This window comes from Gopherus evgoodei, chromosome 1 (assembly GCF_007399415.2).
Source record: "Gopherus evgoodei ecotype Sinaloan lineage chromosome 1, rGopEvg1_v1.p, whole genome shotgun sequence".
Taxonomy (NCBI): domain Eukaryota; kingdom Metazoa; phylum Chordata; order Testudines; family Testudinidae; genus Gopherus; species Gopherus evgoodei.
The window spans coordinates 225,681,212-225,706,477 of record NC_044322.1 but is presented as its reverse complement, the minus strand read 5'-3'; the positions used below and the strand labels follow the sequence as shown (position 1 = coordinate 225,706,477).

The 25,266-nt window shown below is 46.5% G+C and overlaps 1 protein-coding gene across 3 annotated transcripts in view; it reads right to left on the bottom strand.

Annotated features, from left to right (window-relative positions):
* The window catches only part of FOXJ2 (forkhead box J2), a 42,629-nt gene that overhangs the window by 5,931 nt on the left and 11,432 nt on the right, over window positions 1–25,266 (bottom strand). The window contains exons 2-7 of one of the 3 annotated variants that reach the window (XM_030538116.1): window positions 14,476–14,831; window positions 13,974–14,048; window positions 12,139–12,207; window positions 11,640–11,780; window positions 10,952–11,147; window positions 182–511 (exon numbers count right to left, since the gene is read on the bottom strand). In XM_030538116.1, the coding sequence (XP_030393976.1) occupies window positions 182–511; window positions 10,952–11,147; window positions 11,640–11,780; window positions 12,139–12,207; window positions 13,974–14,048; window positions 14,476–14,808 (1,144 nt within the window). In that variant the 5' untranslated portion in view covers window positions 14,809–14,831. Of the gene's footprint in view, window positions 1–181; window positions 512–10,951; window positions 11,151–11,639; window positions 11,781–12,138; window positions 12,208–13,973; window positions 14,049–14,475; window positions 14,832–25,266 lie in introns of all 3 variants that reach the window. The other 2 variants (XM_030538096.1, XM_030538104.1) reach the window with 2 other exon arrangements.

Sequence of the window (25,266 nt, the reverse complement as noted above, 5' to 3'; positions counted from 1 at the left end):
TGGAGGCGAAAGGGGAATGGAGTTTCCAAGTTCACTCAGACCCGAGTTTCAGCCTCTCCCCACTCTTTGTATCTCATCTTCTGTAGTGCATGGGCGCTGCTGTGGGGGAGCTCACCACTGAACCCAACACTATCCCAGCCCCCTCTGCCCCCAGCAGCTCCCTTCATTGCCTGCAGCTCACCAAAGCCAGTGCTGTTGATTGAAGCCTGTGACTGCTGCTGCTGCTGGTGCTGCTGGTGTTGGTGCTGCTGTTGCTGTGGGTGGGTATGCGGGTGGTGCTGCTGGTGCTGGTGGTACCCTCCATGCTGCATCGGGGGCGGGTGCATGGACATCACAGGTGGGGGGCCATAGCCATCGCCACCCTGCTGCTTGCCCCCCTGGGGTGGACAGCCCTCTGGGCTTGGGGTGTGGAGTGGGGGAGCAGCCCCCACTGATGAGGGGCCCTGCTGCTGCTGGTACATGTAGTAGTTGTGATTGGAGGGCTGCATGTCGCCAAGGAGAGAAGAGAAACCTGCAGGGAGAGGGTAACAGGAGTTAAGAAATGTGGATAAGGTGGCTGCCAAGCTCAAACACCTGCCTGTGTGTGACCCCATCCCACTTTCCCTAATAACGCACTCAGACAGCACATGACCCAGGTCTTTCCATAGTCTAAGTCAGTGGCTCTCAAACTGTTGTATTGGTGAGCCCTTTCACACCGCAAGCCTCTGAGTGCGACACCCTCCTCCCCTTATAAATTAAAAACTTTTTTATACATTTTAACACCTTTATAAATGCTGCAGGCAAAGTGGGATTTGGGATGGAGGTTGACGGCTCATGACCCTCCATGTAATAACCTTGTGACCCCGAGGGGTCCCAACCCCCAGTTTGAGAACTCCTGGTCTAAGTAATGGCCACGTTTTTATTTAATGCAGTTTTACCAAAATTGAACTCATTCTCCTGAAATATCACATACGTGTGGTTCTGCTAGAGGAGACCGTGTTGCACAAAGCTGAAGTTAGACAAGACATTTAGATGACGTGAGTGTTGACATGTGAGATTTGGTTCCTTTTCCCCCCTGAGTTTCCTTTTGTGGGTGTGGTATGGTTTTTGTTGTTGTTGTTGTTATTGCATTTGTAGCTCAAAAACACTTGGGCTAGAAACTTTGCCACTTCTCTAATGTAAATAACTAGAGGGTTGCACACTTTGTTGTTTCTGTCGGCTGAGTGCATTGCACACATCAGGGCAGGTGTTGGCAACCTTTTGGAAGTGGTGTGCCGAGTTTTCATTTAGTCACTCTCATTTAAGGTTCCACGCGCCAGTAATATATTTTAATGTTTTAGAAGGTCTCTTTCTATAAGTCTATAACATATAACTAAACTATTGTTGTATGTAAAGTAAATAAGGTTTTTAAAATGTTTAAGAAGCTTCATTTAAAATTCAATTAAAATGCAGAACCCCCCGGACCAGTGGCCAGGACCCGGGCAGTGTGAGTGCCACTGAAAATCAGCTCGCGTGCCGCCTTCGGCACCTGTGCCATAGGTTGCCTACCCCTGCATCAGAGGCTTCTTGCCTTCCTCTATGCCTTCCATAAACTCCCTGTGTGCCACACTTCCATCTCCTCTATTTCAGGACTTGGCAACCCTTCCACACCATTCCCCATGCCAGGGGGCTCTGTGTACCCCCATGCCTCACCTAGAGCACCAGTTTTGGTCCAAGAGGGGAGGAATAGCTCAGTGCTTTGAGCATTGGGCTGCTAAACCCAGGATTGTGAGTTCAATTCTTGAGGGGGCCACTTAGGGATCTGGGGCAAAATCAGTACCTGGTCCTGCTAGTGAAGGTAGGGGGCTAGACTTGATGACCTTTTGGGGTCCCTTCCAGTTCTATGAGATAGGTATATCTCCATATATTATTATTGTCTCCTCCCCACAATATCACTGTTCCCCATCCTCTCCCCCCATGCTAGGGGCTCTGTATTTCAACCAGGGCCTTCGGTTCTCCCCTACACTAGAGTTCCCCATCCCCACCCCTCAAGAATTCTGTGTGAAGAGAAAGTTACTCACATTGCAGTAACTGAGGTTCTTTGAGATGTGTGTCCCTGTGGGTGCTCCACTCTAGGTGACGGTGTGTCCCGGCGCTGTCGACCGGAGATTTTCAGTAGCAGTGCCTGGTTGGGGCGCACGCACACAGATGGTATCTCTCGTCTAGTTGGAATCTTCCTGAGTGCATGCGTCCCACATCCTCCTCAGTTCCTTCTCTACTGTGGAGCATCATACTAGTACTCCAAAGCAGAGGGGAGGAGGGCGGGGAGTGGAGCACCCACAGGGACACACATCTCGAAGAATCTCAGTTACCGCAAGGTGAGTAACTTTCTCTTCTTCTTTGAGTGCTGTCCCTGTGGGTGCTCCACTCTAGGTGAATGTGTAGCAGTACCCACTAAGGTTGGAGGGACTTTGGAGATGCGGCAGGGAGTACTGTAGATAGTACTGTATGGCCTACTATTGCGTCTGCATGGTGTCTTGCGTGAGAGCACAGTGTTCTGCAAATGTGTGTTCTGTTGACCATGTAGTCGCCTTGCAGATATCAGGAATGGGAACATTGCGTAAGAAGGCAATGGATGCCGACATGGCTCTAGTGGAATGAGTTCTAATGTTATCGGCCGGTTGAAGATTCTTCGCACGGTAACAGGATCTGATGCAGTCAGAGATCCACTTGGATAGACGTTGTTTAGTGATAGCCGTGCCCTTTGATCTTTTGGCAATGGAAACGAAGAGTCGTGGTGACTTGAGAAATGGTTTAGTCCGTTCTAAATAAAAGGCAATTGCTCTCCTGACGTTGAGAGTATGCAGGGTTGCGTCCTGCGGAGTTTTGTGAGGTTTGGAATAGAAAGTAGGTAGGTATATAGGTTGGTTGAGATGGAAGGTTGACACCACCTTAGGAAGAAATGTAGGATGTGGTCTCTAAGTGACTTTATCTTTGGAGAAGATTGTGTAGGGAGGGTGGGCCATGAGGGCGCTCCTTTCACCAACTCTCCTCACTGATGTTATGGCAACTAGGAAAGCCACCTTCCTGGACATATGGAGGTGAGAGGAGGTAGCTAACGGCTCAAATGGAGGTTTCATGAGGGCATGAAGTACGAGGTTAAGATTCCATGTAGCCACTGTTGGGTGAATTTCAGGGTAAAGATTCTGCAGGCCAGTGAGAAAGCGTTTAATGGTGGGGTGTGTAAAGAGTGAGTACCCATCTAACAGGTCATGGAGAGTGGTAAGCGCCGCCAGGTGCACTTTGATGGAGCTGAGCGAGAGTCCGTCCTGTTTTAGTTTCAGGAGGTAGTCTAGAATGTTAGGGAGGGTCACATTGTTGGGTGCTAAATGGTTATGTGAGCACCAAAGAGTGAAATGTCGCCACTTCTGAAGGTAGGTTTTATGAGTGGAGTCTCTCCTACTTTGCAAGAGGACATGTTGGACCTGTTTGGAACAGACTAGTTCACAGGTTTGGAACATGAAGGAACCAGGCTGTGAGGTGGAGCTTTTGGAGCTGGGGGTGAAGGACCCGTCTGTTGTCCTGGTAAAGGAGGTCTGGTCTGTTGGGGAGAGCCCATGGGAGGACATGCGGAGAAGGTAGGGGTACCACGTCTGTCTCGGCCAAGCTGGGGCAATAAGGATAACCTGGGCCTTGTCGTCCGCGATCTTCCGAAGAACCCTGTGTAGTAGAGGGATAGGTGCGAAGGTGTACAGGAGGCAGTTGTTCCATGGGATGAGGAATGCATCCCCTAAGGATGCAGTCCTGAGTCCTGCCCTGGAGCAAAACAGAGGGCATTTCTGGTTTCAAGTACTGGCAAAGAGATCTATGGACGGCGTGCCCCAGTGGGAGAAGAGCTGTTGGAGTACTGCAGGGTGCAGTTCCCATTCGTGTTCTGTCGAGAAGTGTCTGCTGAGTGCGTCGGCAGTCGTGTTGTGACAGCCTGGTAGGTAGGAAGTGATGATTTGTATTCGATGTTGTATGCACCAATTCCACAGTCGAATGGCTTCCATGCAGAGGGAATGTGATCATGCTCCCCCTTGTCTGTTTATGTAATACATACATGCTATGTTGTCTGTTAAGACTCGCAGGTATTTGTTCTTTATGAGGGGAAGAAAGTGAAGGCATGCTCTCCTCACTGCTCTGAGCTCTAAGAGATTTATGTGTAGATGTGTCTCTGATGCAGACCACCGGCCTTGTGCCCTGTGTTCCCCTAGATGCACTCCCCAACCAATCAGGGAAGCGTCCGTGGTGAGCATGAGCGTTGGGGATCGTTGCTGAAAGGAAACCCCTGTGCAGAGGTTTTCTGGACTTGTCCACCATTGTAGAGAAGTTATAACATGAAGTGGAGGAGTTAGCAGCATCCCTAAGGGATGTCTGCTGGGTTTGAAACTGGAGTTGAGCCAGCCCTGGAGACATCTCATACGTAGCCTGGCGTGTTAAACCACGAAGGTGGTGGCTGCCTTGGTCACAAGGAGCTGTAGGCAGATTCTTGCTTGCGTCCTGGGACGAATAGAGAGCGTATGTATGAGCTGCGTGATAGCGAGGAATCTGTTGTATGGGAGCAAGGCCCTGCTCTGGGTTGAGTCGAGATGAGCTCCAATGAATTCGATCTGTTGCGTAGGTATCAGTGTAGATTTTTGAATGTTTATTTGGAGGCCTAGGCTGTGAAAAATGGAGATGGCGAAGCACGTGGCTTGAAGTGTCTCGCCATAGGAGTCGCCCCTGATGAGGCAATTGTCCAGGCAGGGGAAAACTGTGACCCCATGTTTGCAGAGGTGAGCCACAATCACGGCTAGGGTTTTGGAAAAAACCTCTTGGAGCTGTGGAGAGTCCTAAAGGGAGAACTCTGTATTGGAAGTGATCCTGACCGATTGTGAATCGTAGGAAGCGTCTGTGAGCTGGATGTATTGATATATGGAAGTAAGCATCTTGTAGGTCGAGGGCTGTGAACCAGTCCCCTTGATCCAATGCAGGTATTATTGTGCCCAATGTGACCATCTTGAATCTCTGTGTCCTCACAAATTTGTTCAGTCGGCGTAGGTCTAGTATAGGCCTCCATCCCCCGGTTTTCTTCTGCGTTAGAAGTAATGGGAGTAGAACCCTGTCCCTTGATGTTGCGCCGGCACAGGTTCCACTGCGCCTAGTTGCAAAAGGTGTGCCACTTCTGTGCGAAGTAACTGTTTTGAGAGGGCTCCCTGAAGAGGGACGGGGAAGGGGAAAGGGTAGGATATGAACGGGATGGAGTAACTGGTCCGAACTATTTCGAGGACCCAACGGTCCTGTGTAATCCGCTGCCAAGCATGTTGGAAATACTGGAGGCGGTGGCCAAATGGACAAGTAAGTGGTGGAATCAAGTGGTGGTCGTGTAGACCTCGACCAAAGCTTCAAAACTGTTGTTTTTTGCCTGGTGGACGGAAGGTGGTGGCTTGATTTTGATTTTGTCTGCGTTTGGGAGGTCTAGTACAATTTCTAGTTGCGTCATATGGTCTGGATTGAGGGCAATAGTACTGATGTGTGCGTGGTCTTTGGTATGGTTGGTATCTTTGTCTCCTGGGAAGTGATGGGTGAATGCCCAGGGTGCGCAGTGTCGCTATCAAATCTTTCATGGTGTGGAGGAGTTCATCAGTTTTTTTCGAAAAGAGTTTGTCCTTATCAAAGGGGAGGTCCTCCACTTTGGTCTGGAGTCTTTAGGAATGCCTGACGCAGAGAGCCATGAGGATCTGCGCATAAACAGCAGTTGCCGTGGTACGGGCTGCTGTGTCCGCCGTGTCTAAGGACGCCTGTAGGGCCGTTCTGGAGATCAGTTGTCCCTCAGACAGGATTGATTTGAAGTCTGCTCTTCTGCCCTCTGGGATGTATGAGGCAAATTCGAGAAGCTTATTATAATTATCAAAATCATAGCTGGCGAGGACAGCAGAATAGTTTGCAATCCTGAATTGTAGCATAGAGGATGTATAAACCTTGCGGCCCAGGACATCAAGGCGTCTAAGGTCTTTGTCTTGTGGGGTTGGTCGATATTGTGACTGTTTAGTTCGCTGTGTAACTGCATCAATGACAAGAGAGTTTGGTGGTGGATGAGAAAATAGGAAGTCTGTGTCCTTTGCAGGAATGTAGTTTTTACGTTAGATCTTCTTACAAGTTGGTACTAGAGAAGCTGGGGTTTGACAGAGGTGTCAGCTAGCTCCATGAGTGCTTCATTTATAGGGAGTGCGATTTTCGAGGGCGCAGACAGTTGAAGAATTTTGAGGAGTTTGTGCTGATTCTTCTGAACCTCTTCTAAGGGGATATCCTGACTAAATGCAACTCTCCTGAAAAGTTCTTGAAATTGTTTGCAGTTATCCACGGACTGTGGCGATGGAGGGAGGATGGCTTCATCTGAGGCTAATGGAGAGTTAGGATTAGGCGAGTCAGGATATGGTGCATAGCTCCCAGACTCTGGAGGGGGCTCAGGCACCCTGGAAGTGGATGGAGCACGAGATTCAGGCACCGAAGGAAGATGATTGGTTGGAGGATTCTGCCACGGGTACCACTGAGGCCAAGGCATGGGGTAGGAGAACCCAGGCATTGCCCACGGGGGGGCAACGTAGGGAAACTGAGGCTGCTGGGCTTGAGCTGTGACCTGAGATGGTAAAGGTGCCTGTGGCGGAGAAGCAGGAGGGGAGAACTCAGCTTGCTGCCGTAGCTCAAGGTCACCGTGGGTGAAAACCAGTTCAGGTGGAGAAAGTGGCAGGTCAAGAAAGGAGTCCTCTGTGTCTAGGAATGGAGATTGAGGCTCAGGTGGCACTAGAAGGTCACTTTGAGTGAGAAGCTGTTCTTCCTGCTCTCTAGGCTGATCTAAGCCTGCTCTCTGCTAAAGCTCTTTAGTAGGAGAGAGTGGCAGAGAGTGTCCTGCTGTGTTGAGCCTAGAGGTGCCCTGCAGGAGGTCTGCTGCTGGTGTGTGGGCAGACGAGTGGCTGGGTGCTGACCCTCTTCGCGGTGCCGAGGCTGATCGTGCTGTCGGCACCGCAGCTATTTTTGTCACTGAGGCAGAGCACGCTGGCGGGACCGTGGCCGCTTTTAGTGCTGAAACTGACCAGCCTGTAAGTGCTGTTGCTGGTGCCGAGGAGGAACGTGGTGCCGGTGCTGTAGCCCCTCTCGGTGCCGAAGAGGAGTGAGTTGTCCGAGCCGCAGTCATTTGCGGCACTGAGGGGACCAAATCAACAGGTGCCTTCCCTGCACGGGAGGTCTGGTCCCTGCCTCTAAGCTCTGTCAGAGTGGTTGCTGAGGCATTAGGAGAGGCTGAAACAGCTGTCTTTCCGGGGGTAGGGATCTCGCTGGAGACCCCCTACCCTTGTTAGAGTCTCATTTGAGAGACTGCTTAGCTCCTTGCCTCGCTCCAGGGAGGGTGAAGCAACGCTCCCCACCGGTTCCGATCTGGCTGGAGAGCGTGTGGGAGCGGGTTCTACCTTTCCCGTCTCCGACAGCGGCTGCAGGGATTTTTCCATCATAATGATCTTGAGGCACAGATCCCCGTCACGACGAGCTCTTGACTTGAGGCTCGCACAGTGAAGGCACTTCGCTGGGATGTGGGTGTCCCCAAGGCACTTCACACAATGAGAGTGGCCATCTGAGCGTGGCACGGAGTCCTGACAGGAGATGCATCTTTTGAAACCTGAAGGTCCTGGCATTATGAGTTAGAGATGGCCGAGGAGAGTGTCTCCATGGGAGACAGCCTGAGGGTTTTTGTTTTTTTTTAAACTAAGTAACTAACTATGTAACTATACTAAAGGAAGGGAAACAACTGGGAAGTAATTAATATATATTCCTATGTTCTTTGTTACCGTTTCCTATAGAGATCAGGGAAGAGAAGGCAGCACTGCCCCAAGTCCCGTCTTCAGCCCGAGGACAGTTGAGAAGGCACTGAGGAGGGTGTGGGACGCACGCACTCAGGAAGATTCCAACTAGATGGGAGATACCATCTGGGTGTGTGTGCCCCAACCAGGCACTGCTACCGAAAATCTCCGATCGACAGCGCCGGGACGCACCGTCACCTACAGTGGAGCACCCACAGGGACAGCACTTGAAGAAGAACGTTCATTCTTGCCCCTCTCCTCCTCCCTCCCCTTCTCATTTCTTTTCTTTCTGTCTGGGACATGTCATTCAAGATGTCAACATTTTAAAACTGTATTGGAAAGAAGGGAAGAGCTGAGATGGGGAGATTGTTTTGCAGGAAGGTATTAATAACTGTCATCAACTTGTCCTTTGATCTCTAGACAATTACAGAAGTGGCTGAAACGGCTGGATCTGCTAACCAGATATCAGAGGCTCTACATGCCTGCCATTTTTTCCTTTTGGTTTTCCAGTCTTCACCAAAATCTACAGAGTTCTGCCCATTAATGCCTAGAACATTCCCTGAAATCTTGCAATTGATTAGATGCAGCATTCAAATGTATTGTGCTGCTGACAAACATCCCAACACAGAAATGCCTGCCCTCAAGCTGAATGTGAGATCTTGCTTTGGTTGGCCAACAAGCAAAAAACCCCCAACCCCATCTCAATTTCTCAGGCTTTTTTAGGACACTGTAAAAGTTGCGATAAAAGGGCACATGCTCACTTGGTTTTGCCTTCCGATGTCACCTTCAAGTCACTGCTACAAAGGAATAACCTCCATTTTTTTTGGTCTGGGTTTTCTAATACTACTCTAGCCGCTTTCATCCTAAAGTGCTCTACAGAGTTATATACAAGGGTCACTCTCACACTGCTGAAATGCAGCTGCCTCTGGGGGGAAGGCAGCAACCGTTTAACAGCCACACAACACAGAAGAAGAGACAAAAAACTGCCTTTGACTGAAGCTGTGAAAGGAATTTAGGGCAGCATAAATATTTACCATGCTGTACTTTGGCGTGGAGAATGGAGATAATATTCCTAGTCAAGATTTTCAAAACTGGCTGCCAAAAGTTAGGCTATGCCCATAGCTCGCCACCTAAATAAGGGGCCTAATTTTCAGAAGAGCTGAGCACTCAGAAACTTCCACTGATTTCAAAAACCCTAACATGAGTGAAAGGGGAGCTTAGTCTCCCTGGCTGGTTCAATCCTTTGGCTCTCCGCTAAGACTGCCAGGGGAGGATTAGCTAGTTTTGGCAATGATGGGAACAGAACAGAGAACAGCCAGACAAGTCACATGCATCACAATTGTTTTCAGTCAGTATCAACAGGACCTGAATTTGAGCAATCTAAATGAAAGGCCCAGTATAACACTGCCAAACCCCCGAGCTATCCATTCCCTGCAATGGGGCTCCCGAATCTATCAAAAGTAGGCTTTGGTTTTACATCTTAACCAACAACAGCACCTCTGTGAGCACAGTACCCCTAGCGCTGAGGTCAGTGCTGACTCAGAGGATAAAGTCACCAGCACCACTTCTTGCAGCACTATGAGTTTCCCTTTGGTGTCCAAATACTGACAAAACCTGATGCTGCTTAGCTTATGAGAGCTGCTGGGCTCCCAACAGTTTAGGGGCTGGACTTTTTGTACAGCACCTAGCACAATGGGGCCTTCCTCTATGACTAGGGCTTGTTGGTGTTAGGGTAATACAAATAATAAATCATTATTACTGTTGTCACAGAAGAGTTGTGACCCACTGAAGTCCTTCTGCTTGTAGGTTTGTTTGATCCTGCTAGAGCAGCAGAGTTTGACTGCAGTGTGGAAAGACTGACTGACTGAAAGTTGAGTGATTATTGATATATGGTAGGTCCTGGTTTAATAATACTGCCCTACCCATACCAGACTGATCTTTTCAAGGATGTCTCGCTTAAATATAGGTTCCGCAAGCTGAAATTGTTCAAGGTTTTCTGCATCCCCTATTCTTGTCGCAAGTGTGACACTGCCCTCTGGTGGCTGTTCCCTGAATCACAGAATCCAGAGGAATTCAAGATGAGAATGGATTAGTAGGTTATATCTTGTCCACTCCACCCTATCCCTTCCCCTACAGTTATTCTCTAGGGCTTTGTCCAGTCCTACTTTTAAGTGAACCAAGTGATGGGAACTTGCACCTCCTCCTTTGAAGAGACCCATCCACAGCCTAATTTAATCCCACTACTTCTAGATTATGCCAAATAACTGTCCGTCTCCTGCGATTTACAACCAGACAATACTTGCACCTTTAGATGGTAATTCACGACCTCAGACCTCCACATATTTATCTTTTCAAGCCTTTATTCACAAGCTGATCCCTCTAGCCCTTTAGGAATTTTTCTTGTTCCTTTTGATTCAATATCATATATTTTAAAAAATCATTGTTAGTCCTACAGAAAGAGAGAGAAGGGTTGACAGTAGGGTGACCAGAAGTCCTGATTTTATAGGGACAGTTCTGATTTTTGGGTCTTTTTCTTATACAGCTCCTATTACCTCCTATCCCCATCTCAATTTTTCACACATGTTGTCTGGTCACCCGAGCTGACAGCCTGAGAATGGAGAATTTCTGGACTACACATTGTGTGTGTGCAGGGAGGGCCTAGAGCAGGAGTTAGCAACTTTCAGAAGTGCTGCGCCGAGTCTTCATTTATTCACACTAATTTAAGGTTTCACATGCCAGTAATACATTTTAACATTTTAGAAGGTCTCTTTCTATAAGTCTATACTATATAACTAAACTATTGTTGTATGTAAAGTAAATAAATGTTTTTAAAATGTTTAAGAAGCTTCATTTAAAATTAAAATAAAATGCAGAGCCCCTCGGACCAGTGGCCAGGACCCGGGCAGTGTGAGTGTCACTGAAAATCAGCTTGCGTGCTGCCTGTGGCATGCATGCCATAGGTTGCCTACTCCTGAGCTAGAGCATTTGAAAACAGGGGAACCCTCTTTTCACATGCTGCTAGAAAGAAGAAATGACTGAGAGATGCTGGGAGGGGCATCACGAGGGGATTTCACAGGGTCTCACATACAATGCGTCAGGCATCTAGGTCTGATACTCACCGTGCTGGGAAGAGGATGATTTCTCCAGCATGGATTTGTAGAGGTTTCGGAAAGACCAGCTCAGGTCCTGGAAGTTGATCTCAGAGTAGGAGAACTTGAAGTCGTGGTTAGTACTGTAGAGTGGAGGTGGCACATCTGCCCCTTCACGGCCCTGCCCTCCCGCCACAGTGGCTGCCACATCCACGGGCCCTGTGCCCTGCTAAAGACCAGACAATAGTATGGAAAAAAAAAACTATATAGACCTTAAAGTCTGTGATTGTTGGCTTTGTAACTTCAGGAATTTGAGGGGGAAGGTAGGGGGTTGCTCCCAGAAAAAGAACACCCAGCAAATCCCATATCACCTGTCTGTCTCCCCTTCAAAATCCTCACAACTCTCCTACCAGAATGGGGGACTCCATCCTTCTCTCCCTCCCCAGAACATACTAGTTCCAGCCCATCCTCAAGCCACTTCACACCCTAATGGCTTTATCCCTGCCTCGTCTGCTCCTTTCCCCTGTTCCACTCCCTCCCTACTTCCCTGCTGGTCACTGATCTCCCTTCTTCAGCCCCTCTTTCGCCCATTGTTTCCATTCTTCCCTATAGCCCTCCCCATCACTGATTTACTCTTCCATCTATGCCAGCCTGTCCCCCTTTCTCCCTTACCCCGCCTCCCCCTTCGCCCATCTCCGCCCCCTCCTCTGCCACTCACCTGACTGTAGCTGGCAATGGGTGTGGTGCTCTGCAGTGATAGCTGAGGGGTAGCCTCAGGGGGCAGAGAGGCTTCTGTGCTGACTGGGACAGCCCCCCGTGGGCTCTTACTTGCCTCTTGTTCTGGGGAGTCCTGTGATAACTGTGAGCAGGGGGAGACAAGAAGAGGAGAGGAAATCAGAAACAGGCAGAGAAGGGAAGCAGCAGATGAGGAGCCAGCTCCCACATTGTACAAGCTTCTGCTAGGAAAGCGAAGTAATGGAAGAACACTCAAGAGGACAAAGCCGCTCTTCAGACAGGACTATATGGTGCTATTGGGTGACAGCAATGGAAGCCACATGGTGGGGACAAGAGGAGAATTTAGACTCCATGTTCACCTCCCTACAGAGACGTCCTGTTCCCCCATCAGGACCCCAAGCTAGCCCTGGAAACACCCCCTTCTGGAGTAAGAGCGGAGTTCAGCCCTCCCTCATCTGCTCCCGGAAAAGAATCACACTCACATCATCGTCTGGAGGGTGCCGCCTCTTGCGGGAGATATCTGGACAGGAATCTATTGTCCAGTAAGAACCCTGGAAAGAAAACCCAATGGTGAGAGGAACTCCCTGCTGCAGGATGTTACTGAGACCCACAGAGCACAACATCAATTAACATATTAATTGTCAGTGCCATCAAAGTCCATGCTACAACGCATGAACTAATGCCAGCTAGGCATCAGGAAGATGTTTTCCTCCTGTAGTATAGGACTGCACAGTGAAGTTCATTGCTATGGTGGGAGTTTCATGCCTTCCTCTGAAGCTCCAGGTGCCAGCTACCTTGAGAGACAGGTCAAGAGAAAACATAAACGGAGGGTTTGATCCAGCATGGCAGGAGATGGCCTGGCTTAGCACGTCCTTTATGCCAGCACACCCCATCAATGTCCTCTGCCTTTCATGGAATTTCTTTGTTAGGAATAAGAATATAGACCAATTCAGCTATTTTTAATGATCAGAGTGGGGAAGATGACCTAAAAGCATGTTTGCTAGGAAATTTCTGAAGACCCAGTTCCAGAATGTGGTTTGGTGCTTGGCTGGCTGGCTCATGGTCTAACTGATAATATATGTGGGGTTGGGAAGAAATCTTCCTCCAGGTCAGATTGGGAACAACCTTGGGTTTTTTTCACCTTCCTCTGCAGCATGTAGGTACAGGTCACTTGCCAGGATTATCTGGGTCTCTCTCACTCATTTCAATGCCACTGCAGGGCCATGGGGCTCTTGTGCACCTCAGTCCCTTCTATTCTCTGCCTGTGGTGCACATTGGTTTGGTCTCATTTTCATTGCTGGATTTAGCAAGAGGCCAATTTAGCAGAGGCCAATTTAGTGGCCTCTGATACACAGGGGGTCAGACTAGTTGAGCTGGAGGCCCCTTCTGGCCTCAAACTCTAGGACTGTTACTAACCTCTGATTGTGATTTAGACTGATCATTAGAGGCAGGACATGGTGGCCTTAGAAGTGAAGGCCAACCCGCACACGAGCATGCAGTCAGTCAGGATTTACTGAAACAGGGCATTATAACTAACTAAGCCTTATGAGCTGTGATCCCCAAAATAATGATTCTGTATTACCTAGATACCTAAGTGATGTCAACTGAGCACCCAGTCCCTTAAAGATGATCTGCAATGAAAAAAAAAAATCTAGACTTGGACCCTTTTCTGAAGCATTATGATATAGAAAAAAAGACTCATGAGGTTCCTGTCAATATATTTACATTAGTAATATCAAAAAAAATTTTCTTTGGGAACTCAAAGACGCAGCTTGGGCATTTCCTCTTTAGCCCTTACTGAAGGTGCAGAGATGCTGAATTTTTAGCAAAGCGAGCTTTTCTTACAACTGTTTTGGGGTATTTGAGTTCAGTGGGTGGGAACAATTGTTTTTAAAACCCAAAACTATAAAACAGCTTTAAACAAGTATCAGTTCTGCTTTCTGGTGCTTGGATTTCATTTCCCCGGTACTCATGATGCAATAATCCTACCAGGTCTTTAGTCACCCATGACGTATTTTAGGCAGAACAGGTTATACAAGATCAGCATTTCTAATATTTAAGAAAAAATCTTTGAAAAAATATTTCAATCTAATTGAAGACACAAGGCAAGGTGAGAAAAGTGGGCTGAAAGCCATTTTCATTTCTTTGCAGGTCCTTTAAGCGAATGTTTCTGGAGTCATCGAACACAGCAGTACATCTCATTGCTTTAACATGTATACTACATATTTCAAAGTTTTAACCACGTGGGCAGAAAGGGCAACATTGGCTTATTCCCTGTGGTTTAAGTGATTCATCTGGGAACATGTCAATTTCTTACCTTCCCAGGATCGTCCCTCGGTCGAGGCACCTTTCGAAAACATTTATTCAGAGACAGGTTGTGGCGAATGGAGTTCTGCAGAGGGACAGAGAGAAGTAAATACATGCTACGTAGGAAGGATAACGGCTGCAAAGGAAACTGAAGATGGCTGTGTTTGCCCAGGATGGGGTAAGAAATCATTCAAAGCCAAAGCTGTCTGTGTACATGCAGGATGGGCCAGGATAGAGGCTAAGGAAAGGAGAGGGAGGGACAGGTCTGGAGGCCAAGGCTTTCTCTGTATGCCCACAGAAGGTACAGTGAGGATGGTATTTGGGCCAGGAAGGGATTGACAGAGAATACTTTTGTGAATGGTCACCTGACTCTGCACTTCCTCCAGCTGGTAACTAGACCTTTGCCTTTACACCTGGCTCTTTTCTTTGCTTAGTGGGAACGTTCTGTATTGAAAAGAACGAGCTTTCTCTTAAGATGGTGGAGACTATGCTCCAGGTACAGCATTCCTCACCTTCCATCCGATGCCAGCGTTCTTGTAGTAGGGGAAATTGTCGCAGATCCAACGGTAGATCTCGCTAAGTGTCATCTTCTTGGCAGGCGACGAGTTGATGGCATAGGTAATCAGAGTGGCATAGCTGTAGCGTGGTTTCCCATCCTGGTGCACTGCAGCCTCATCCTTACTCAGCGTGGCGTTGGGGTCAGTGGGGGAACCTGGGGGGCATTTCCGGGCAGCCCCTGGGGGCCCCGCCTGCGAGGAACCCCCTAGTTTCTCAATAGTAGCTCGCAGGGTGAGCTGGGGGAGCCAGTCTATGGAAGTGAGACTGCTTTCCAGGTCAGAGGCCATGATGCCGGAAGCTGGAGTGTCTGCTGGGGAGAGAGAAACAAATGGGACTACTGAGATACAAGCAAATTGTACCTTGATAATGGAGGGAAAGATGTACTCCCTCACATCAGCGTACCTTGCTGAAGAGCGTCTTGCTCATTGGTCACAGCTAGGGAAGGTTGAGTCACTACAGACCTGGGATTGTACCCCTGGGAGGACAATCCTGCTTGCTGATAAGGTTACACAGTTTGTCCTGGAATAGTAACCTAGCCCTGCTCTGTGTATCGCAGTCAGACTCAGGTAAGATAAAGAGGAGAGGAGAGGGATCTATCCTGGGGAGTGGGGCCATTCCACTTGCCCAGGCATGCATACCATGATAGCATCACCTCAGCAAGCCAAGACTGGGTATGGTATCCAGGGGGACCATCACTCTCACCATCTCCCAGCTGTAGCCTGATAAAGTCACCTCCTCAGCTCAGGAGTGGGATCATAGCTAGGGAGGAATGTCCCTCATATTGTATCCAAGTCACACCTAAATAAGATCACCTCTATGGGTCAGGACTGGCAATATATTCATTCGAGGTGGAGGGAGGAATTTCTTCCCCAAGGCCCGAGGTAATCTCTCCCTACATCATATCACATTGTATCCAACCCAGTTTGTAAACTCCTTGGGGCAGAGATCATAAAAAAAATCCCCCCCATAGACACACCTACAGTGGTATATACACATAATTGTATCAAACACATCAAGGAAGGACTGAGACTGGACTGAAAACAGTATCATTATAATTAAGACTTTGCTCTTCTTTAGCCCTTTTTTTCCTAAGGATCTCAAAGTATTTTACTGAATTAAGCCTCATGAAATGTACGTAAGTATTACTATCCTCAAGTTGAGAAATCTGAGGTACAGAGAGGAGAAGTGACATGCCTAATGTTACACAGTGTCAGGGATGATCTAGATAAATTTAGTTCTGCCATGAGTGCAGGGGACTGGACTAGATGACCTCTCAAGGTCCCTTCCAGTCCTATGATACAGTGAGTCTCTAGTACGGTAGAGAGCCGAACTGGGGTCGAATTGAACTGGGGTCTCTTGACTCTGATCCTTGCCTTAGTCACAAGACCATATATCTCCTCACAAAAATAAAGCACCCCTGCACAGTATGCGCAGTAATTATACCCAAGCGTTCAATTCAAGAGGCTACATTTTTACAATAAAACAATATATTTGGTAACCTGTGTGAAATGGGCAGGTATATCACCATCCAGGTCCTAGGGGGTCACATCATCATTAAAAAACATCACCACAACTGGCACTAATTGGCTGCACCAAGGACTGAATTTCCCTCTCATCCCTGCCAGTGATGGTCCCTTTGAATCTGGGCTGGGATAGTTAGTTTGCATGACTGCAGCCTGCACTGTATCTGTTCTGGAGCTAAAGAGGGGAATTAAGTCTTTAGGGGCTGCAAGTTCTGCACCTTTCACCAGTATGAAATTCAGTTTTAAAAAGATCGCTGTGTATAGATGCATGTCAGCACACATGAAGGCAACAGTCGAACACAAACAACACAGTCCGATAACAGATTAATACCACACACACACCTAACATGAACATACCCTACTCAGGAAAAACCATCAGGTGGCGCCTCCTACTAAGTGCATCACCCACACTGACTGGATCAGCTGAGGCAGGAAGACACCCATCTCGGTGAGTGTAACCAGTAGATACCGTTTCTAAATATAGATACTCCAAGACGACACTGCGTGCACACGTACATCCAAACATGTATGCACCTAGCACCTTTGTACACAGACACAATTCCCAGCTTCTTTCACACAACACCCTGCGCTCACATGCCACAGTGTTCTCACAACACAGAAGCACATTAGGTTCTACACTCAGCCTTCACTCCCAACACACACACAACCACAGGCTTTCACATACACACACACAGGGCTTGCATTTTCATACACACACTCAACTCACTACATAGAATATTCAGGGCTCAAATACCCATGCACCCAAACAATCAGACATTATCTAGCACTCAAATTAAAGACAACAACTAACACTGTCTCAAACACCCAGCACTCGGATAACACCTCTCTAATCACACAGCCAGCACACACACACAAAAGTGAAACTATGCCACCACCCTATCTGTAGCTGGTGGAAACATTATTTTGCTTCTGGAGCGGAGGGAATGAGGAAAGGAAAGGCCCAATCGCAACTTACTTATCTCCCCAGCATAAGCCATTCCATCAGATACAACAGTGATGAGCTAGGGCAGGGGTGGGCAGACTTTTTGGCCCGAGGAACATATCTGGGTGGCGAAATTGTATGCAGGGCCATGAATAGGGCTGGGACATGGGGTTGGGGTGTGGGAGCGAGTGTGGGGTGTGGGAGGGAGTGTGGGGTGCAGGAAGGGGCTCAGGGCAAGGGGTTGGGGTGCAGAAGGGGTGCGGGGTGCAGGAGAGGGCTTAGCGCAGGGGTTGCAGGAAGGGGTATGGAGTGTGGGAGAGGGCTCAGGGCAGGGAGTTGGGGTGAAGTAGGGAGCTCAAGGCTGAGGGTTGGGGTCCAGGAGGGATGTGGCAGGGGGTGCAGGAGGGTGCAACAGAAGGCTCAAGGCAGGGGGTTAGGGCGCACAGGTTAGGGGGTTGGGATGCAAGCTCTAGCCCGGTGCCATTTATCTCAAGCGGCTCTGGGGTGGTAGTGGCGTGCATGTCCAGCAGTGGCTCCTGGGGGTGGGGTTGGACTCCGCCGCATGCTGCCCTTGCCTACAGGTACCACCCCTGAAGCACCCATTGGCCGTGGTTCCCTGTTCCCAGCCAATGGGAGCAGCGGGGGGTAGTGCCTGCAGGTGAGGGCAGCATACGGAGCCCTCTGCCTCACTGCTCCCTCAGGAGCCGCAGGGATATGGTGCCGACCGCTTCCGGGAGCAGCACAGGGCCAAGGCAGGCACAGATCCGGCCCGTGGGCCATAGTTTGCCCTCCCCTGTGCTAGAGTAATACAGTAATCTTGACAGGTAGGGTTGCATCAGGCCTACCATTGCAAGCCCATTTTCAGCTGCACATATCTCATTGAAAATACCTCTTCTCAGGCTGAAGACTGAAACTGGTCTCATCCCAAAGAATTTTTTTTTTTTTTTTTTTAAAGGTTGAGCAGAATCCATCCACCTCTTTTTGGAATTATACAAGGGTGAAATAACTATAAATTTTCCCGGTGTAAAAAACCAAGCAAACAAACAAAAAATGTTCTTAGTGTCGATATAACTTAAAAACAGCAAAACTTCAATAGCATGCAACTTTCCACATAGTCTGGCCTCATTAAGGACTAGACTCAAGGCCAACTCGGGAGAAAAGAAACAAAATAGATAGCAACTAAATATTCCATTTTGTAAGTGTGCATTAAAAAACCTCAGTCGCGTTAATATGTACAGGACTATAGAATAACAAAACTAATATGGAGCTGTGATTTCATGCTGCTATTTCATTATGGAAATGAATATTTGTGTAAAATTTTAACTATGCACCCTGGAATTATAAAATAAAATAAAAACAGAGCTTAAAAAATTCTCTCTCTCTTTTTCAATGTTATGCTACTTTAGGATTCAAATTTGAAACATCTGAAATTCAGCAAATGCAAAAGTTACAATTTTCACAGGAATTTCAATTTGTTTATGGTGCATAGATGGAGCATTCTGGATTATTATGTATATAGTTAAATGTAAGATTAATGTACAATACTGTTATAAATGCAAGCACAACACCCCTGCCTTCATTGGGGGACTCAGGTCAGGGTAGATTTGGATTTTACATACACTGCATACACAAGTTAAGTTTCTTAACTTTTTCATATCCTAACTTTTGAGAAGGTTTTTTTTTTAATATAACTTCAATATTGCCCTCAAGCTTGCATTAGTGACTCCTAAATTATCTCCATAAGTAATGCAAGTTCTGAATTTATATATACACGAAGATCATGCACTGCTTAAACACAGCTGCCTCTGGGGTGAAACACAGAATTGTTTAAGAGTACACAGCCACACTAAATAACAGTTTAGGATGGGAAGTGAAGAAGAATCCTGTATCTAATAGTAAGTGTATGGAAAATTTGGGGGAAAGAGTATAATTTTCTAAGATGAAGCTTGGCCACAATGTTGCATTTATTGTTCTGTCTCTTATGAGAGGTGCTATGGGATATTTAATGACCAGGAGCAGTCAGGCTGATCAGGTTCTCAGTTTGACAACTTATCTTAAGATCGTACCTCCAGCAGCACGGTAACTCTAGAAAAGGCGTGGGCAAACTTTTTGGACTAAGGGCCACACTGGGGTATGGAAATTGTATGGCAGGCCATGAATGCTCATGAAACTGGAGGCAGGGGTGTGGGAGGTGGTGAGGGCTCCTGCTAGAGGTGCAGGCTCTGGAGTGGGGCCAGAAATGAGGAGTTCAGGATGCAGGAGAGGGCTCCTGGTTGGGGTACAGGGGGGGTGAGGGCTCAGGGTTGGGCTGGTGATGATGGGTTTGGGGTGCAGGAGGGGGCTCCAGGCTGGGATTGAGGGATTCGGAGGGCAGGAGCGGGATCAGGGCTGGGGCAGGGGGTTGGAATATGGGGGAGTGGTGTGAGTGCTCCGCTGGGGGTGTGGGCTTTGTCATGGGGCCAAGAATGAGGGGCTTGGGGTGCAGGAGGATGCTCTGGGCTGGGATCAAGGAGTTTGGAGGGCAGGAGGGAGATTGGGGCTGTGGCAAGGGATTGGGTCACGGGGCGAGGCTTAGGATTGCAGACTCTGGGCAGTGCTTACCACAAGCAGTCCCTAGAAGCATGTCCCTCCTCTAGCTCCGAGGCGCAGCCAAGTGGCTCTCTGAGCTACCCTGTCTGCAGGTGCCACCCCTGCAGCTCCCATTGGCTGGGAACCGTGGCCAATGGGAGTTCCGGGGGCAGCGCCTGCAGACAGGGTGGCACGCAGAGCCACCTGGCTGTGCCTCCGCATACTACATAGGAGCCAGAGGACAGTCATGCTGGCTGCTTCCTGGGAGCTGCACGTAGTGGGGCAAGCCCCTGACCCCGCTCCCCGGCTGGAGTTGAGGACCAGATTCAATGGTGTGATGGGCCGGATGTGGCCCGTGGGCTGTAGTTTGCCTGCCTGTAGTTTGCTCTAGAATCAATCTGTACAATTAAGTCATTGCTGACTTGTAGGGAAGAGTACCCTCACTCTACTTTGGGAAGCACACTGTGTTTTCCTTAGATGTCTCCTATCCAAATAATAAACCAGCTCAACACAGCATAGCATGTAACATCTGACATCACAGTGTAAACCAGAACAACTACAACACTCACGGTTCTTTCAACTTCCACTACCCACTCAGGCCTTTGTACTGTCTGGCAAATCTTCCCTCTACTACCTCTCTTATTCTCTCTCTCTCTCGACTACAGAAAAAGCTGCTACCACAGAATGAACTGGATGAACCCAAATCAATGTGTTTTTGTAGGCCCTACTACATTATCTAGCCAGTTAGAATTAACTGTATATATCCATTTTACGGTCAGTCAAGTACCTACACTAACACTATTCACATCACCTATAGGCATAAATGTAAAGATGTACAATCATAATATCAGACAGGATTGAAAATGGGATAGAGTCTTTCACCTCTCGGGCACTAGTTTCAACATAACTCCAGCTCAGGAAGAGTCAGAGAGATGGGGTCTAGAGCCTTTTCCTTCTAGAGCACTCATCCAAATCTGTACTTAAGCAAACAGTGGTTTGTGTGGTTCAGACAGAGAGAAAATGACTAAGAAATATCCCATAATCAGTTGACATTGAATAACCACAAATTCACTCAGGACAAATGATACTTTAAGGCAAGACAGCAGCTTGTTCAGTGCGCAGTAATAAACATCCCGGGTGCGGTGACTGACCAGCATGTTCGACCTGAGGCTGAAAATGGAAGCTGGCCTCCCCCATCTCAGGTTCCCTGCACTGTACATGCCACTGACTAGCTGGCAGAAGAAATTATTATTTTGCCTGTTCTGCTAATTTGCAAAGTTCTTCCACTCAGTCAGTCATGCCCCTCCCTGCACCACTGCTAACTTCCCATGGCAGGGCTGAAAAACATATTAGAGGTGGTGCATGTAGCTTTACGAAATGTGCAAATATGTGGTTACTGCCCCTTTATGGTCTGGAATACTCTTTGAGGCAGGGCTCAAAAGACTTGTCAGTTTAGAATCAGGTGCAGCTGGAGTGAAACTATGAATAAAATGAGGCTGAGTGTAGCTTTTAAAGGACCCTATACTGTACTAATTAGATACTTTATTTTCATTTTGATCATTAAAATCAGGTGCCAAAATACTCAATCCTAGGAGCCTAAAGTTAGGCTGCTAAATCTGTATTTTAGAAGTGACCTGATTTTTACAGGTGCTGAGTACTGCAGCTCACACTGAAATCAGTGGGAGCTAAGGTTGCACAGCACCTCTGAAAAACAGGCCACTCCTACTTAGGTGCCTAAAACATAGGTACAGAAGGGCTCCCTTGTCTGAAAAGTTTGGGCTCAGGCAGTAAAAAGGTACAGTCAGCTTTTGGGAGAAAATCACTGTTGACAATGCCAGGATCACCTTATCTTTGAAAGAGCAAGATGATCAGAGTGACAGCAGTGAAGGAGGAGGCCTAGGAAAAGGAAGAAAAAGAAAAGATAAAACTGGCTATGTATGGAAATATGGATAACTTCTACTCCAATGAAAGAAACGAGGATTTTGAAGTGTATGTGCAAAGGTTGTGCAATATTTTTATACCAATAACACTGAAGGGAGTAACATGGGGGAAGAATCAATTTTCTTAAGTTTATCTGCGAGACACATTTGCAGTTTCGAGAGATTTTTGTTTTCCTTCAAGAACCAGGAGATATGAATGAGGGAGACTAGAATGAAGTGCTTAAAAATGTTATCTGCCCCAAACAAACTTCCTCACTGAGAAAGAGAGACATTTCACTTAAGAAACCAGAAAGGAAAAAGCATATCTGATTTCCTGGCTAGTCTCAAATCACCATCAGTTACCAGTATGGCAGGTTATAATCTGTGACACTTGGGAAATTGCTCGGTTTATGGAACTAGACATCCAGAATAAAGAGAGAAGCTGCTGTGTATTATTCACAAATGAAACTTAACTGGGAAGGAGTAGTGGACACGCTATTGGTATCTGAGTCAGCCAAAAGAAAGCATTGCCCTTTGAGAGTGCACTTCTGCCTACATGCCACATGAAAAAAGGAAAGGCAGCCCACAAGGAGCTGACAGGAGTCATTGTACCCAGGAGTCGGTGGTCTCATTGTTTAGGACTAACCAGCAAGCAGAGCAATATATTTTCCAACAAGCTGAAGTGCTGGAGATGTGGTTACAGAGGACATGTAGCTTGTGCTGGCCATAAACCACAGAGGAGAAAGGAATTCAGCAAAAGGAAGTTATTGTCACCTACAAGAATGAAGTACACCAAAGTAGCGAATATAGAAGGGCATGGCTGCTACTCTGAAACCTGTCATAGAAGGGCCTGTTACAAATTCTGAGCCTGCCCATAATAAGATGGCTACTCAGAACTGTTTGCAGTGCAAGATAGAAGGGATTCAAATGTTTTATTCTGTGTTCATGTAAATGGATAAAAGTAATGCAGTAGTTCTGATTTTTTGAACGGGAACTTTGCTAATGTTACACTAAGAGAAACTAACATAGCACTTTAAAGCTATAATCAAGGGACAAGTAAAGTTTTAGGATGTCTACAAATAAATGTAAACTACTGGGGTACTTGTTTGCTGCTGCTGTTGTTGTTGTAGGATACGGACCTTCTCTAATTGGCACAAACTGGCACAAAAACAAAGTATACCACAAGTTAGGTTTGGTGGCGAAAGAAAAAGAAAAATCTATTTTTGGTACAATCACAGGTTTAGAGAAAGGGATAACTGAATATATTTTTAAAAGCCAAACCAACATTTTTTAAGGCTCATCCAGTGCCTTATGTTTTGTGAGAACCTGCAGAAAGGCAATTAGAAGAATTGCAGGAGCAGGGAATAATTTCATCTGCTGAGTTTAGAAAATGGGCTGCACTGTCTGTGTGTGTTCCTGAAACTGATGAAGTGTGAGGATTTGTGGGGACTATAAAGTCACCATAAGCCCCAGGTTGCAAGCAGATCAGAATCCAATTCCAAAACCACAGGATTTATGTGCTAAACTGTCAAGAAGGGTAAAGTTTACAAAGCTTGACCTGCCTCAAACATATCATGAGGTCATGTTAGAGCCAGATTCTAAAATACTCTTACTATGGAGACATATAAAAGGCTGTATAGCAGGGGTAGGCAACCTATGGCACGAGTGCCGAAGGTGGCATGCAACCTGATTTTCAGTGGCACTCACACTGCCCTAGTCTGGGGGGCTCTGCATTTTAATTTATTTTTAAATGAAGCTTCTTAAACATTTTAAAAACCTTATTTACTTTACATACAACAATAGTTTAGTTATATATTATAGACTTATAGAAAGAGACCTTCTAAAAATGTTTAAATGTATTACTGGCACGCGAAACCTTAAATTAGAGTGAATAAATGAAGACTCGGCACACCACTTCTGAAAGGTTTCCAACTCCTGCTGTATAGGCACAAAAGGCTACCATTCAATGTAGACCAGGGGCAAGCAACCTATGGCACACGTGCCAAAGGCGGCATGCAACCTGATTTTCAGTGGCACTCACACTGCCCTAGTCTGGGGGGCTCTGCATTTTAATTTATTTTTAAATGAAGCTTCTTAAACATTTTGAAAACCTTATTTACTTTACATACAACAATAGTTTAGTTATATATTATAGACTTATAGAAAGAGACCTTCTAAAAATGTTAAAATGTATTACTGGCACAAGAAACCTTAAATTAGAGTGAATAAATGAAGACTCAGCACACCACTGCTGAAAGGTTGCCGACCCCTAGTGTAGACAGTGACCTGCCAGATTTAAAAAAAAAAAAAATGAATAGATCAAGTTCACTAAGGTTTTTATTTTCTTGTCAGCTGTTTAGACACATGGTAGAAATGTAGAGGATCACTTGAGAAATGTTGAAGGGATTCCGAAAACTTCGCAAAAAATGTGGTTTTAAAGTGTAGAAAAATAACCGAGTTGCTTATTTACGGCCTAGCAGAGGTGCAGGGAAAGACAACAGAACTCTTATAAGAAACAACAAAAGTTATTGAGAACATGGCTCTACTTAAAAATGCTTAACAGCTGAGGTAATTTTTAACTTTGTTAAAACTACTATAAAAGATTTATCCCAAATATATATACAATAAGCCTAATGTTTTCACTTTTACAGAAAAAAATGTAAAATGGTTTGGAGCGAAGGACAAAATAAGGCTTTTGAAGATGCACATTGAGGAATTCTACTGTGCTGGTACATTTTAATCGAGAACTTTACTCACTGTTACTAAGTGATGCTTTACAAGTAGAGGTAGGAGCTGTAATTTCGCACATATGCAAAGATGAGCAAGAGAAATCCACCATATTTTCTTCAAGAACATTAACAGAACAATTACTTTTATACTGAGGAAAAGGCATTGGGTATTATTTTTGGAGTAACTCAATTTTATGAGTACTTATTTGGAATGAAATTTACTTTGGAAACCAATTGCAAACCTCTGATAGGAAAAGTAATTCCAAAAGAACGTATTCCAGGCCTGGAAGCATCTAGGATGCAGAGATGGGTTTTAATCTTAGCTGCATATCAGTATAATATCCAGTGCAAATCTTTGGTACAATGCATGCTAACACTGATATGCTATCAAGATTGCCTCTGAAATTAGAGACAGACTCAGAAGTAGATAGATCACTATACAGAATCACCCACTCAGAAGATCTTACCATTACTGCAAAAAAGATAGCCACAGAAATGAAAAGACCTATTGGGTTAAAATAATGTAATATACTCTTTCTGCCGGACTGCTGGTATAGGAGAAATTTAGTTCTAATTCCTGTAACAAACATGGATTCATTGGTGAAAAATGACTGTTCGCTATGGGGTATAATAACAGTAATACAAGGCTTACATAGCAGGAGTCTGGCTGAGTTACATGAACTTCACCCTGGCATAGTGAAAATGAAAATCTGACTAGAAGTTGATTTTGGTGGCCAGGCTTTGAACAAAACACTGAAACTGATTAGTCAATGTGAATTCTGAAGTAGTCACCAACATATGTCACAAACTGTTCCACATCGTCCACAGAAGTTGGTTACTACAGCTATACTAGAAAGTTTACAGTGGTGCAGCTGCAACTCTGTAAGCTCTCTAGTGTAGCAGCTCTAAGCTGACAGGAAAGAGCTCTCTCATCATCTTAATTCACCCCACATGAATGGCTGTACCTATGTCATGGGTAAAAGCTCTCCCCCGACAGCGCTGTCCAAACCGGTGCGACATAAGTTATACCGACCTAAGTGGTAGCATAGACATAGCTTAAGAC